General features: G+C 36.2%; 1 protein-coding gene across 3 annotated transcripts in view; it reads left to right on the forward strand.

Moving 5' to 3' along the window:
- Nucleotides 1-14008, forward strand: part of DYNC2H1 (dynein cytoplasmic 2 heavy chain 1) — a 300856-nt gene that overhangs the window by 224324 nt on the left and 62524 nt on the right. For all 3 annotated transcript variants that reach the window (XM_036324418.1, XM_036324416.1, XM_036324417.1), the window contains one exon: nt 3121-3237. In XM_036324418.1, coding sequence (XP_036180311.1) covers nt 3121-3237 — 117 coding nt within the window. The remainder of the gene's footprint in view (nt 1-3120; nt 3238-14008) is intronic.

Consider the following 14008-nt stretch of genomic DNA (forward strand, 5'->3'; position numbering starts at 1 on the left):
AATATTGAATAAAGTACTTTAATTGCTTAAAAATGTGAATAATGAAAAGACATTTATTTTCTGTGCTTTATAAAAGAGACAAATATGTAAGTTTTTTAAAAACAAAAGATGGCCAGTACATTGTTATAAATTATAGTCCTATCTTCATTATAAAAATATTTTATTATTTATTTGAACTCCCTTTTTATACTCTGTTCATTAAAGTTTACAATATAATGTGATACTGTGATTAAGAAAAGCAACCTCACCTGTTATATTTCTAATGCAGAAAACATGACCATTTTTAGTCTGGCAAACATTTTATTCTTATAATAGTTCTAACATTACATGTAAGAAATATTTGAACCCTTTTCCTTTCAGACATCTCTTTGCATTCTTATTTGTTTCCTGTCATAATTGACAAATTTAAAACACAAATAAGTGATAGAAAATGTTTCCAGTGTTAAAATAGCACTTCTTCTGACTACCAACTAGTGATGTTTTGCAGTCTAGCAAAGCTGATAAATTAGGTGCTGTTGTAGAGTTCAGCTAGAGCAAATGAAAATAATTTATCAGAAAAACAAAGAAAATGAAACACTGAATCACCACAGTTTTTTCAAGACTAGAGAATCAATCAAAATCTCTAGAAGAAACTTGAGTTTACCAGCATGATTGTGGATTTTTCACAATTAAGTAGTGCATTCATTTTGAAGATTTATGGCTCATATTTTATTACAAACTTTAGTAATACAAAAACTCAACAAAATATGAAATATAGTCCAAACTCTTAATAAGGAAGAACAACCAACATCTCTCAAAAAGTGAAACAGAAAAGTAGTCAACATGCTGCAAATATTGATGTTTAAAATACTAGCTTAGGAAAACATATGCCTGTGTTTTGGGATTTATTTTGTTTATGTTAAATAAGCAGTTTTAATATTTAGCTGACATATTTACAAAGAAATATGGGTACTTCACTGATTTTTATACACATACCCCAATATCTATAATACTTAGCATACTTGGTAAAATTCTAGATTATTCTAGAATTTTATTCTAGAATTGAAATGGAAGTCATTTTATTCTGTTATTGAAATGGAAGTCATTAAACACTATTTTAGAAAAGAAAATGTGAGTGAATTGATTTTGGTTATAATGATAAAAACCTGATAACAAGGATGTTGCAGGAGTGAAAGCCCTAAATAGGGAACACTTGTTTACCTTGCTTTAACTACCTGACCTATACTTCTTTCGAGTCTTAAGAGTAGAAGAAACATTAAGATGATAACACCAAATGAATACAGAGCCTTAAAACTGTTTTTGATTATTTTTACCAACAAGTAATTATTTAAAATTGTTTCACTATTTTATACAGTTTGCTATGATATTTGCTATCTTTCTTATCATTTCATCTTTTCAAAAAAACTATCTTTAATTTATCAGCATTTTGAAATTATGAAATTTAACCAATCAAACTAAGAAATATTTGAATTTCAGAAATGAGCAGATAGAAACGATCAGAGGTTATTAATAATGGATAATTAGAGATTTCTGGCTAAAGAAGCAGCTTTTCAAAAAAGAGACATTATAATCTGTCATTTTGTTTTTATTTAAATTTATTACGGCAACATTGATTAATAAAATTACGTAGGTTTTAAGTATACAATTCGGTGATACATCATCTGTATATCTGTCTACCACTCAAAGTCAGATAGTCTCCTGTCTCCATCCATATATTTGACACCCTTACCCTTTACCACCCTCCTACTCCTCTTCCCTCTGGTAACCACCACACTGTTGTCAGTGTCTGTGAGTTTCTCTTTGTTGTTCTTACTTGTTCTTTTGTTGCTTTCAGTTTTATATCTCACATGCAAATTAATCATATGATTCTTGACTTTTTCTTTTCTTTTTTTTTTTTAAATATATTTTATTAATTTTTTACAGAGATGAAGGGAGAGAGATAGAGAGTTAGAAACATCGATGAGAGAGAATCATCGATCAGCTGCCTCCTGCACATCTCCTACTGGGGATATGCCTGCAACCCAGGTACATGCCCTTGACCGGAATCGAACCTGGGACCTCTCAGTCCGCAGGCCGACGCTCTATCCACTGAGCCAAACCGGTTTCGGCTGACTTTTTCTGACTTATTTCGCTTAGCATGACAATCTTAAGAGCCATCCATGTTGTTGTCAATGGCACTATTTCATCTTTCCTTTTTTAAAAATTTATCTTCATTGTTGAAATTATTACAGTTGTCCCCTTTTATCCACATTGATCCCTTCTAGCTAGCTCCTGCCCCCACCCCCACCCCAGGGCTTCACCACACTATTGTCTGTGTCCATGAGTTATGCATATATGCATGTAAGTTATTTGGTTAATCTCTTTCACCCACCCACCCTGCCTTCTCTCAGATTCAACAGTCTGTTCCATGCTTCTATGACTCTGGATCTATTTTGTTAATCAATTTATTTAGTTCTTTCAACTTTTCTTCTAGCCAAGTAGTATACCATTGTATATATATGTATCACATATTATTTATCCAGTAATCTGTAAAAGGACATTAAGGTTGTTTCCATGTCTTGACCACTGTGAAAAATGCTGCAGTGAACATATTCACATATGTTTGTGAATACATGTCTTTAAATTTTTGGGCTAGATACCCAGAAGAAGGGTTGCTAGGTCATATGGTAACTCTATTCTTAATATTTTTAGAATCCTCCGTACTATTTTTAGATTCTTTTTTTTAAAATATATTTTATTGGTTTTTTACAGAGAGGAAGGGAGAGGGATAGAAAGTCAGAAACATCGATGAGAGAGAAACATCTATCAGCTGCCTCCTGCACACTCCCTACTGGGGATGTGCCCGCAACAAAGGTACATGCCCTTGACCAGAATCGAACTTGGGACCCTTGAGTCTGCAGGCCAACGTTCTATCCACTGAGCCAAACTGGTTAGGGCTGTTTTTTGTCTACTTAAATAAGTCAGTAAAATACTAAGTCAATTGAACAAAGATAACGGGATTAAAACTTATTTATATTTGTCTCAACTTTTATAAAGTAAGTATCACTTTTGTACCTATGCTATTTCTGTTTGACTGAAGTAATTTTCATTTATTGCTATTTATTTATTTTGTTCTTTCAGGTTATTTCACAGTTGAGGATCTTGGGCAGAGCAGTAACAGCTGGTTGCAAATTTGATAGAGAAATCTGGTCTAATGAACTTTCTCCTGTCCTCAATCTCTGGAAGAAACTAAACCAGGTTAGTAGTGGAATATCCTTCTGATTTTTTTCTGTTTTATCTACAAATTGTCCATGTTGTCCTGGAACTAGATGGGGGAAATAATAGCAATAGAAGTTGATCAGCCAAGGAAGCAGTGTCACCAGTGTAATTTGTCTTTTTCTGGTCATCTGACATGTCATCTTCTATACCTACTATATTTTTGGTCACACCTTGTCTTCTCTGTCCTCTTTCTTTAAAGTCACTGACTATTTTTAAAGGGGAAGTGTTTCAGTGGAGTCAAAGTGCTAAGGAAAAATAACATCAACTGGATTCAGTTTGTTTTTATAATGTAGAGTATGTTATATTAAAAATTATAGAATATTTGCTCACTAGGCAAAGCCTTAGGGTATTATAATTGCTAATGCTATTGAATAAGGATTTATTCTCTGGGATTAAACAATATAATATTGTAAATTGAACATTTAGTAATATTATAAAAATGCCTATCTATCATGACTATGAAGTCATGACCCTGATTTCCATTCTTCATACCAATTTGTATTAAAGTTGCTATTATTTACCCTCTCTTTTTTAAACCAACCTTTGCTTATCTTTAAATTAATAACCACATTTACACAAATGTTCATTCTTCTCCTTGAGCAATTTATTCTCTTATCTTGATGTTTGGATAATATTCCCCTTGTCAAGACTCAGCTTCTTCTCAGCAACTTTAAAAAACTGACAGGCTATTTTTAATTTTCTGATGATTTTCCATGGAATTCTTAAAATGTGTTCACACATACAAACATATGTATTCATATGTATATTTATTATATTATACAATAGAGTAATTTATTCTGAGAATAATTTAAATTTTTCAGTTTTCATTTAGAGAATAAGATAGAAATTGAATGATTTGAATAATTGACTAAGTCTATCCCTTACTAAATAGCAAAACCTAATGTATAAGTAACCCTAATCATTACAAAGATCTCATCTGACATTTTAGAGTCACAGTCCAGGTATCTGTCAGAACCTTTCCTTTCCTCCGAATTATAAGTAAACTTGTTTGACCCAGTTTCCAAGTTCGAGAAAGAGTGAAGTCTACTCCACGATTTTGTCACCTTAACTCTTACAATTTTTTTCTGTCTCTATGTCTGAATTTTCATTGGTCATGTTTTTCTCTCATATTAGATCTGGCTTTAAGGTGCAACTTCTGTCTGTATATTTCATAGAAAATCCAGTCATACCAACGTAATGTGGGAGAGGAAAAAAATGTCTTTTTTTCTACATTTTTAGATTCTCGGCTGGGTCCCTGTTTCAAAAGACAGATTAACAAGGGAAAAGCATACAAATTTATTTAATACGAGGGGCCCAGTGCACGAATTTGTGCATCTTGAAAGGAACTGTGGGCCATGAAGCTGTGGTGGGCACAGGGGTGGGTCTTGACTCATCCTCCCCGCCCCCGCTTGGCCCCTCCCACCATAGTCCCTGATCCCCTGGCAGCCCGGCTGCTCTCACCACTGCTGCTGCCCGAAGCTCCCTTGCACTGACAGCGCGGGCCCTGCTCGCACCCGCTGAAGGCACAGAGCAATTGGGGCCAGTGCCGGCAGCAGGTGTGAGCGGCAGCTGCTGCCTCGATTGCTCCTCAGGAGCAGTGGGAGGAGAAGCCCTCAGGGGCGATTGGGCCGGCACCCACTGATGGCGCTGAGCAATCGGGACCAGTGCCGGGTGCTGGCAGCGGTTGCGAGCCGGGCCAGCATCGGCAGAAGGTGTAAGCACTGGGCGGGACCATGGCGTGGGGGAATAAGGAATTTTCAGTAACCACCAGAGGCTCGCCCCGATGACAGCAACTGGTGCCCTGCCCTGGTCTGGTGCCCCTGCTCACCTGCTCCACCATCCCACCACAGCCAATGCCTGCCATGGTCTGCGTGCGCCCCCTGGTGTTCAGCACAGGTCATAGCAAACAGTTGTTCGGTTGTTCTGCCATTCGGTCTATTTGCATATTAGGGTTTTATATATTTAGATAAGTTTTATGTGAATTAGGAGCCTTCATAAGAAAGTGGAGACCTGAAGAGTCCCATCCATAGGCCCTGCAGGCGAGAATCAGTTTCTTACTTCAGGGAGGGGTAGAAGTCAGAGCACTGCCCTGCCCAGGGTCTCCACCTGAGATACTGCCTCCTCAGGACAGGGATGATTCATGATTGTTTCCACACTAATTGCTGGGTTGGTGTCTCTCTCTCTCTCTCTCTCTCTCTCTCTCTCTCTCTCTCTCTCTCATTTATAGCATGTTTTAGATTGGTAAGCTAAAAATATGTATGGACCATTTAAAGTTTAGTTAAATTAATAATTGGAGATTATTGAAGATTCCTAAAAATACTTAAAACCCAGAAATTTTAACTCTTTATTCATATTAGCTGAACAAATTAGGAACCCATAAGTACTATGTTTTCAGATAAGGACCATAAGTACATTTGTTGTTCAAATTGAAACTAGAAAAGGGTGGTAGTGAGTTTAAGTTATCACTCAAATTTGGACTATTGGTTTTTAGCCTTTCACCTTGTTTATAAATCCAAGGAAGGGGATTTGAGGTGGCGCACTAAGTAGATTTAGTGGCATAATCCTTTACTGCAGGGGTGGGGAACATCCATCCCAAGGCCTGTATAAGGCCCTCGAAATCTGTAATCTTTTGGTTTGGCCCTGCAAAGGCATTAGGGGTGAGTTAATTAAATATTTCACCAAATACAGCAGGCTAATTTTTAAGCGGATAATTTGGAATGGCCCACGAATGATGTTATAAATATCCAAAAGGCCCTTGGTAGAAAAGAGGTTCCTTGCCCGTGCATATAGGGAACATTTTACCCTTTTTCTCCTTCAGAAAGTTTGATCTTGCAAAGAATTTGTATTGTGTACTTTTTAAAATAGTTGGTTTTATGTGTTTAACCTCTGTTCAAATTGGTTGAAATTAAAGAAGGGAAGTTAAAGTGCAGCTATTATGAATCATGAACTTGTTTTATCGTAATCTTGAATAGAAACAGTTAAGACAGACCACTACAGTTTTGTGAAGTTGTCTTGAGTGCAAGACAGTAGCTGTGGGAATAGGGTGCCAGGGCTCACAGCTTGGGAGGGAGGAGTACTTACAACTTGTAGGAACTAAGCATGTTTCAGTTTCCTTTTGGGTAAAATGTAGTCATGGCACTGGGAGCAAGTAGTCAGTGTCTTCTCAGGTGGTAACACAAAACAGGTGGATTTGGAGGAAATAATGAAAATGAAATGATTAAAATGAAATATTCCTAATATATGTTTGGATTGAATATAAGGATCATTTTCATAATGAAGGCAGAATCAGTGTGCCATTTAGAATAGCAAATTCCAGTTCTTAGGCGGGGGAGTGTTTGTTTAGTTTCATATAGTTTGAAATTTTAGTGTAATATAGTTTTACTGTTGTTTATTATAAACCACATTTCAAGGTGATATAAAGTTTTATTAAATTTTGACAGAAATTAGATATTTGACCATTTTTTTCTTAAAGCAGTATGACGTAGTAAAGCATGGACTATCGAATTCCACTGTCTGGTTTAAAATTCTGCCTCTGCCTCTTCTAGATATGACTGCACATGTTGTCTCATCTCTCCTTGCCTAGTTGCCTGCTCGGTAAAATGGGGTAATAGACTGCTATAATTAGTAGATTGGTCATACTGAGTATTTAGAAGTGTGCCTAGCCTGTGTTAAGTGCTCCATAAATATTAGCTGTTATTAGGCAGATTTAAAAAATAATATTAGGTTGAAATTGCTCTAAGGTTTTTATATTTTGGAAACCTGATATCCCTATGATAACTACACAAAGAGTCTAGAAGAAAAGCATATGCTTTCTAATATTTATCTTAAAGATATAATTACCTAAGAAGCCTGTGCTAATTAGATAAAAGAACAGGTCTTTAGAAGGATGTCACTTAGAATCATAGGCAGATTGTACTTGCAAAGGGTTTTCAATCAAGTACTGATCAGATTGTTTTAAATTAATTACTTTTCTAGCATAATGATGATGAGTATTTTTATGAATGATTAAATGTGAATTCTAGTGTTTTTGTTTTGTGTTTCAAATGTACACTATTCCATATACACTTATATGTGTCTGAATGTGGATGTGTGCATACTGCTTCATCACACGAGATTTTTAGAGTTTCATGATTCCTACACCTTATTGTTAGAATACTCATTAATTTCATTATTTATCCACTAAATCAATGGATTCTGAAAGGAAACCTTAGACCACTTTTTTTCTCCATCATTCTGAAAAGTTCTTTTTTAAATCATCTTTGAAAGTTAGAAATCTAGGAAATCTAATCACATTTTTTTATCAGGTCACTTAAGTATTTATAAGATGGATACAGGTTTTTTTTTTGTTTAGTTTTTTTTTGTTGTTGTTGCCTTTGTCAAAGGAAAATGTTGAATGAAAAGTGTCATTTCACTAACTAGTAAATTATTTTTCAATTTTTTATTATGACTATAAAAGTATAAAACCTAATAGCAAAATCTGTGGCTTATGAATACTACTGCTTTTTATTGTTGTTAATTCTCCCCCGAAGATATTTTTTCCTTTGATTTTTGTAGAGAGAGTGGAAGGGAGAGAGAGAGAAAGAAACATCGATGTGAGACACATTGATTTGTTGCCTCCCAGACTCACTCCACCTGGGGCAGGGACTGAGCCTGCCACTGAGGTAAGTGCCCTTGACCAGAATTGAAACCGAGACCCCTCAGACTTTGGGCTGACACTCTGACCACCAAGAAAACTGGCTAGGGTTGAAAACTACTACCTTTTAACATTGTCATTAGCATTAAATACATTATTATGATAGTGCCTGATACTTAATAGTTAATAAATGCTAACTTTATTATAGTTGTTATACTGTTTTTTTATACTATCTCTAAAACTTCTAAATCTAGAGATTTATTGTGTTATCTTCAGTAAAGTATAACAGAGATTAGACTAACATATAATATTAACTTAATTTTAATAATATTTTTACTGAATAAGTACATTATTTTTATTCTTTTGATTATACTCACTGATATTAGAGGAAAAAGTAATGTTATATAATTCCAGTTTAAAAAGTATAAAATATAAAAATAAAACTAATTATTTTACATTCTTACACACAGCATTTAACACCAATATACAACGTACAAATAATGAATTTTTTCTTCTTCATATCTTGGGGGAACAGTTGCTTCAATAACATGTGAGCTTACTTTTATATTTTCATAGGATGGGGTGATTGTTCCCTGTTCTTTTCTTACAGAGATGGGCACATGTAGTTCAGAAAGTTCTAACTTCATGAAAACTTAACACAAACTTCTTTGTCTTTTAATTTTTATGACTCACATATTTACAATGGTCAATTTCAGTAACCCTAAGCATTCTTTGTCTCCAACCCCACCTCAACCTGCTCCCCACCAAATCCCTTCATTTTATATAAACAATAGAATACATATATTGATAGATTTATTATCATCATTCCTTAATGTAAGGTATGCCAGAAGTCATTTTACTTTTTAAATTTTCCTGGTGAGAATGAATAATATGTATGAAGTTCCCTGCTGTAAGTTTTTCCCTCTGGGACTGGCTTCTTCATCTTTCTCTAATTAAGGAGAGAGCTTTCCTGTTGTTTAAAGAGAACAATTTTTACTTATTCAGTAAGCTAATGAAGTCAAGTCCTTGGGAGACTAGGTAGAGAGAGATTCTCAGGCCACTGTGATGGCTATCAGTGGTTCTCAACCTCTGGCCCTTTAAATACAGTTCCTCATGTTGTGACCCAACCATAAAATTATTTTCGTTGCTACTTCATAACTGTAATGTTGCTACTGTTATGAATGGTAATGTAAATATCTGATATGCAGGATGGTCTTAGGCGACCCCTGTGAAAGGGTCGTTCCACCGCCAAAGGGGTCGCGACCCACAGGTTGAGAACTGCTGGCTTACATACTTCAGAGTTTTACTTTTAAGCAGAGGGCTGAATATAATGTAAGCATTGCTTTTAATGAAGAAATAAACAGCATGTGAATCCATTAACACTTTTCTCAGTGTTCCAAAATTTGCTTCTCATTGAAATGAAAAGATTCAGTGGTATCTGGCTCAGAGGGAGTAACCTCTTATTTCCAAAACATTATTTTAAAATGTTGTTCTTCCTGTAGTAACGTTTCTAAGGGTTTTTACATCTGAGGATATCTTTATTTCATATTCACATTTAACTGATAGAGTGGGAGTATAGCTACAGATCCATTTTTAGCTTCCTAATTCTTTTCTTTGAACTCTTAGAAAACATTACTCAGTTGTCTTTTTATTGAAGAATTTTCTGTTGATATGATTCCCTTTTAATAACTGATTTTTGGTCTAGAATACTCTATCTCTGATCTCCTTAATTTTCACCATAGTATATATGTGGATTTTATTTTATTTTTTTGCCATGTATTCAGTTTTGATTCTCTGAGAAATTACAATTTCAAAAGCTGACCTATTCACTTCCACCTGTTTTAGCCTGGGCCCCACGGGCGCGGGGTGTGTGCTGTGTAACATCAAGGACACTGCTGTCTATGGCTGGTGCTTGATATTGCTTTTTATAGCTCTGAGGTGGTAATATGGTGGACAGTGATCCAATCAAGGTAATGTGAAAAGAATAGTTTTTCACCGAAAAACTCTTTGCAACCATGTCACTCAATCCTCTTCAGCGGTAGGTTATTATATCCTCCCACTCAATAAGTCCCCAAGCACCTGTGTCTCCCAGGCGTTTCCCATTCTTCTTGTGCCTTTTTCTGGGTTCCATGTCTTCTTGTCAGACAGAATTCTGAAGTGGGAGACTCATTTGCATGGTAAATATAGATTCTTTTCAAAGTTATTATATTAAATTTATAATAGCCAAATTAATCTATCAAGTGTGTTACATTTCATCATTATAATATTTTGTCTATTACCTATCTTCTCTTTCCTGAAGCTATTGTCATAATTTAGGTTTTAATTCTTTCTCATGTGGATTATTGAAGAAAATTCTGAATTTGACTTTCCTTCTAACATATAGGATGTCCCCGAAACATGTATACACACTTTAACAGCTGATAATTCACTTAATTTTCACTCCTTTTCAGGTTTAACTGATTTGAAATAACGGATGAAGCCAGATTAAGCTTTGAACAAAGAAAATTTATCCTAAAGTGCTACTAGCCTTTTTTTATGGGGATATATAAAAGATAAAGTTTACAGTATAAAACTGGCAACAGTCTATGAATTGAGGACACGCAAATACTGAACAGTGATTCTTGATGTTTGTGATTCCATTGCTTCAGTTATCAGCAGTGCCTGGTCATCTATTTGAAAACTGGCATTGACAAAAACAATTATTCATTTCTGTAGATACTTTAAAATTTTAAAAGTGAACTGTATGTTCATAAACACTGACTTTATAATCATTCAAAGTATATACATTTTTGGGGACACTCTGTATATTTGGGGACACCCTGTAAACTTGGTCCAAATCATATTTCATATCATTATCACATTAATTTTCCTGAAGAAAGTATTTTTTTCTCACAGCATGGATCCATATAGAACCTATTTCTAAGCCTTTTCCATAGTGAGGCAGATCTCAGTGTTATATAAACAGACCACTGTGGTTTCTGTCTATGAGGACTTCCAGGTGCTATTTCCTTCTGGAATTTCCTAGATCTGCTAAACTAATATTGGCCAAATAAAGTGCCAGCATCTTATAGAAGCCTTTTCAGCTGTTACTCACTTTTCTCTCCATGTTTCTATAGTACTAATTTATAACTTGCATAATAATTTCCATAAGAGTTACATTTTAAGCTAGGCAAGTTAATATATGGTAATTAGATATAGGAATTCTCTTACTTTGGAGAGTATTGAAATTTATGCATGTAAATGTTTCAAATGAAACAACTTAATGCCACATTCCTGTTTTTTAAATCATTATTATCAGGTTATGATTAATTATTAGGTAAACTTAAAAGAATAATTACACTTAAGCAATGAAAAGAAATTTTTAAATATATTTTATTGATTTTTTACAGAGAGGAAGGGAGAGGGATAGAGAGTTAGAAACATTGATGAGAGAGAAACATCGATCAGCTGCCTCCTGTACACTCCCTACTGAGGATGTGCCCGCAACTAAGGTACATGCCCTTGACTGGAATCGAACCTGGGACCCTTCAGTCTGCAGGCCGACGCTCCATCCACTGAGCCAAACCGGTTAGGGCTGAAAAGAAATTTTTTATGAAAAGTATATAATAGTCATCTAGGTTCTAAAAACTTCCCGTTAAGTAAATAAAGGATCTTAGCTGAATGACTTACTAACTTTTTCTTAGCTTCCCCTTGGGTAAAAAAGGAGTCGGCATTCTTTTATTTGTTCATTTACTCATTCATTCATCAAATATCTATTGATGTGCGCCTGCTGTATGCTAGGCACTATGATAGAGGTGCTAGATTTATTAAGAGATGGAACCACCTGCTGCCAGGGGTTAAGCTGTAGCTGGGAAGATACCCTGCTCACTGCGCCAATTGTGGGAGTACTTACTCCTTGATCCTGCTTGACTATGCCAACAGGTCCTTCTCTGCCAGGAACTGGACCTCCTCGGACACTGGGTATGAGACGGAGAAGGTACAAGAAGTTGAGAGTCATTATTGTAGCCCAAGTAGCCATTGCTAACAAGGAGCCATCATACAAAGCAGTCCATAAAGCAGGCACCCACAAAGTAGTTACAGCAAACATAGGAGCCATTACAAACACACAGCCCTGTATAAAGTCAGCAGCCTCCAACATAGGGGCTACACGAAGTAGCCCAGCCAAGTAGGTGTGCACTGGCTGGCCAATAACACACTTTATACCAACTTAGACAAAAGAGGCTTCTTGCCAAAATAGTGACATCAACACTGGGGCTATAGACAGGCACACCTGCACAGTGTGTACAATACAATCGCTGTGTCCTTGCTTTTGGACCTGCTTATGGTAAGTTGGCCTTGGCAACTTGGCCTTGAACATCCGGCGTACTTTGAACAGGGTTCCCACAGAAGGACATAGTTCCTTTGTTCCTGCTCCTGCTTTCTGTTCTCTAGAAATCCTATTTGGCGGAACCCACAGGACATCAGCAGGAAAAGGAGAACTAGACACACAAAAAGGATAGAAAGCTGGGTTGATTGGAGCTGAGGCATATTATCTCCTCTCCAAGAATAGGGTGTGCCTTTTCATTTGTACTTCCTTTGGTTTTTATTCTATTTTTTCTTTTTGTAATGTTCTGTCTCTTGATTTGTTTGATTCAGTAATTCCCCCACCCCCTCTTTTTCCTGTAAGCACTGAAAGCCATATTAACATTTTTAACTATATCTCACAAATTTGTATATGTATGTTTTTAGTATTGCCAAGTTACTAAAAATTTCATTGTGACTGTCTTCTTTAATATTTTGGTGTTTGTCATGGGAGAGGATTTAATGCAGGGACAGTTTACACAGGAATGGAGAGGGTGAAGGAAGTTAACAAGGGACAGTAAAGCATTTTATGATTAGCAGTAGCAGTGAACATCTAAGACTTCTGCGCCTGAGCTGGCAGGGAGGGCAGTTAATCAAACAAGAGCTGTGACTGCCTCTGTTGGAGGGGCTGCCTGGCAAGGGCTGCTGCAGTTGGGGTTGTGGAGTAGCAGAGGGACAGTGCCATCCTGTAGCCCAGCAGGGAGGGAGCCCAGAAGCAAGTAGCTCAGAATAATAAATGCCCCCTTGCCTCTGGCTGAACTGAAGGAATCTAGGGGAAAAGGGTCCTTTATTACAAAACAACAAGCTCAGCCTCTGGTCAGAGAGCTAAGCAGAGAAGACCCAGAGGAAACGAGGTGGAAAGGATAATACTCAGCACAGCTTTAATTTTCATTGCATTTCAAAGCAAATTGCATATACCATGTGCTTTCACTCCTAGATACTTCAGTATGCATCCTAATAAAGAATTTTCATCTTCTATAACTACCATGTTATTAACACACCCTACTAAAGAAACAATAATTCCTTAATTTAATACAAGTCCATGTACAAATGTTCTGTCTCCAACTATATTTTAATAGTTCAGTTGAACTCAGATCCAAACACCTGCTACATACTGTGTATGAATGTTATATCTCTCGAAATCTAGAATTCCCTTCCCTTCCTTATATCATGGATTTTAAATCACATGCTGGCTAGTTGAAGAAATCATGTCATATGTCTTTGCTGTAATGCCAGATATTCTGATTTTAGCTGAATTGCTTCATTGGCTGTTGTGTTACTTGCTCTCCTGCCTCTCAAATTGCGACAGGTTTGAAATTAATTTTGAAGGCTGAGTATGTTAAGATTGTTACATGAGTACTTCATAGGTGAAGCTGAATTCTTTATACTATATTATATCACGGAGTCACATATGTCCTAACTCAGTAGATAGAGCATTAGCCTGCGGACTGAAGGGTCCCAGATTCGATTCCGGTCAAGGGCACATACCTGGGTTGTGGGTTTGATCCCCGGTAGGGGGCATCCAGGGGCAGCAGATCAATGATGTTTCTATTTCTCCCTCTCTCTTCCTCTCTGAAATCAATAAAAATATATTTAAAAAAGAGGCACATATGACTGTTCATCTCACTTAGCATGATGCTAATTGATCAGTGATTTCTAATGGTGACAGTCACCTTCTCAATATAAATTTCCCTATCAATCTTCCACCTGATAGTTTTAATTGATTTTTTAAAATAAGGTGTCAAAGCTTCTAATTCTCCAATTTCTTCTGAAATT

This window comes from Myotis myotis, unplaced genomic scaffold (assembly GCF_014108235.1).
Source record: "Myotis myotis isolate mMyoMyo1 unplaced genomic scaffold, mMyoMyo1.p scaffold_m19_p_10, whole genome shotgun sequence".
NCBI lineage: Eukaryota > Metazoa > Chordata > Mammalia > Chiroptera > Vespertilionidae > Myotis > Myotis myotis.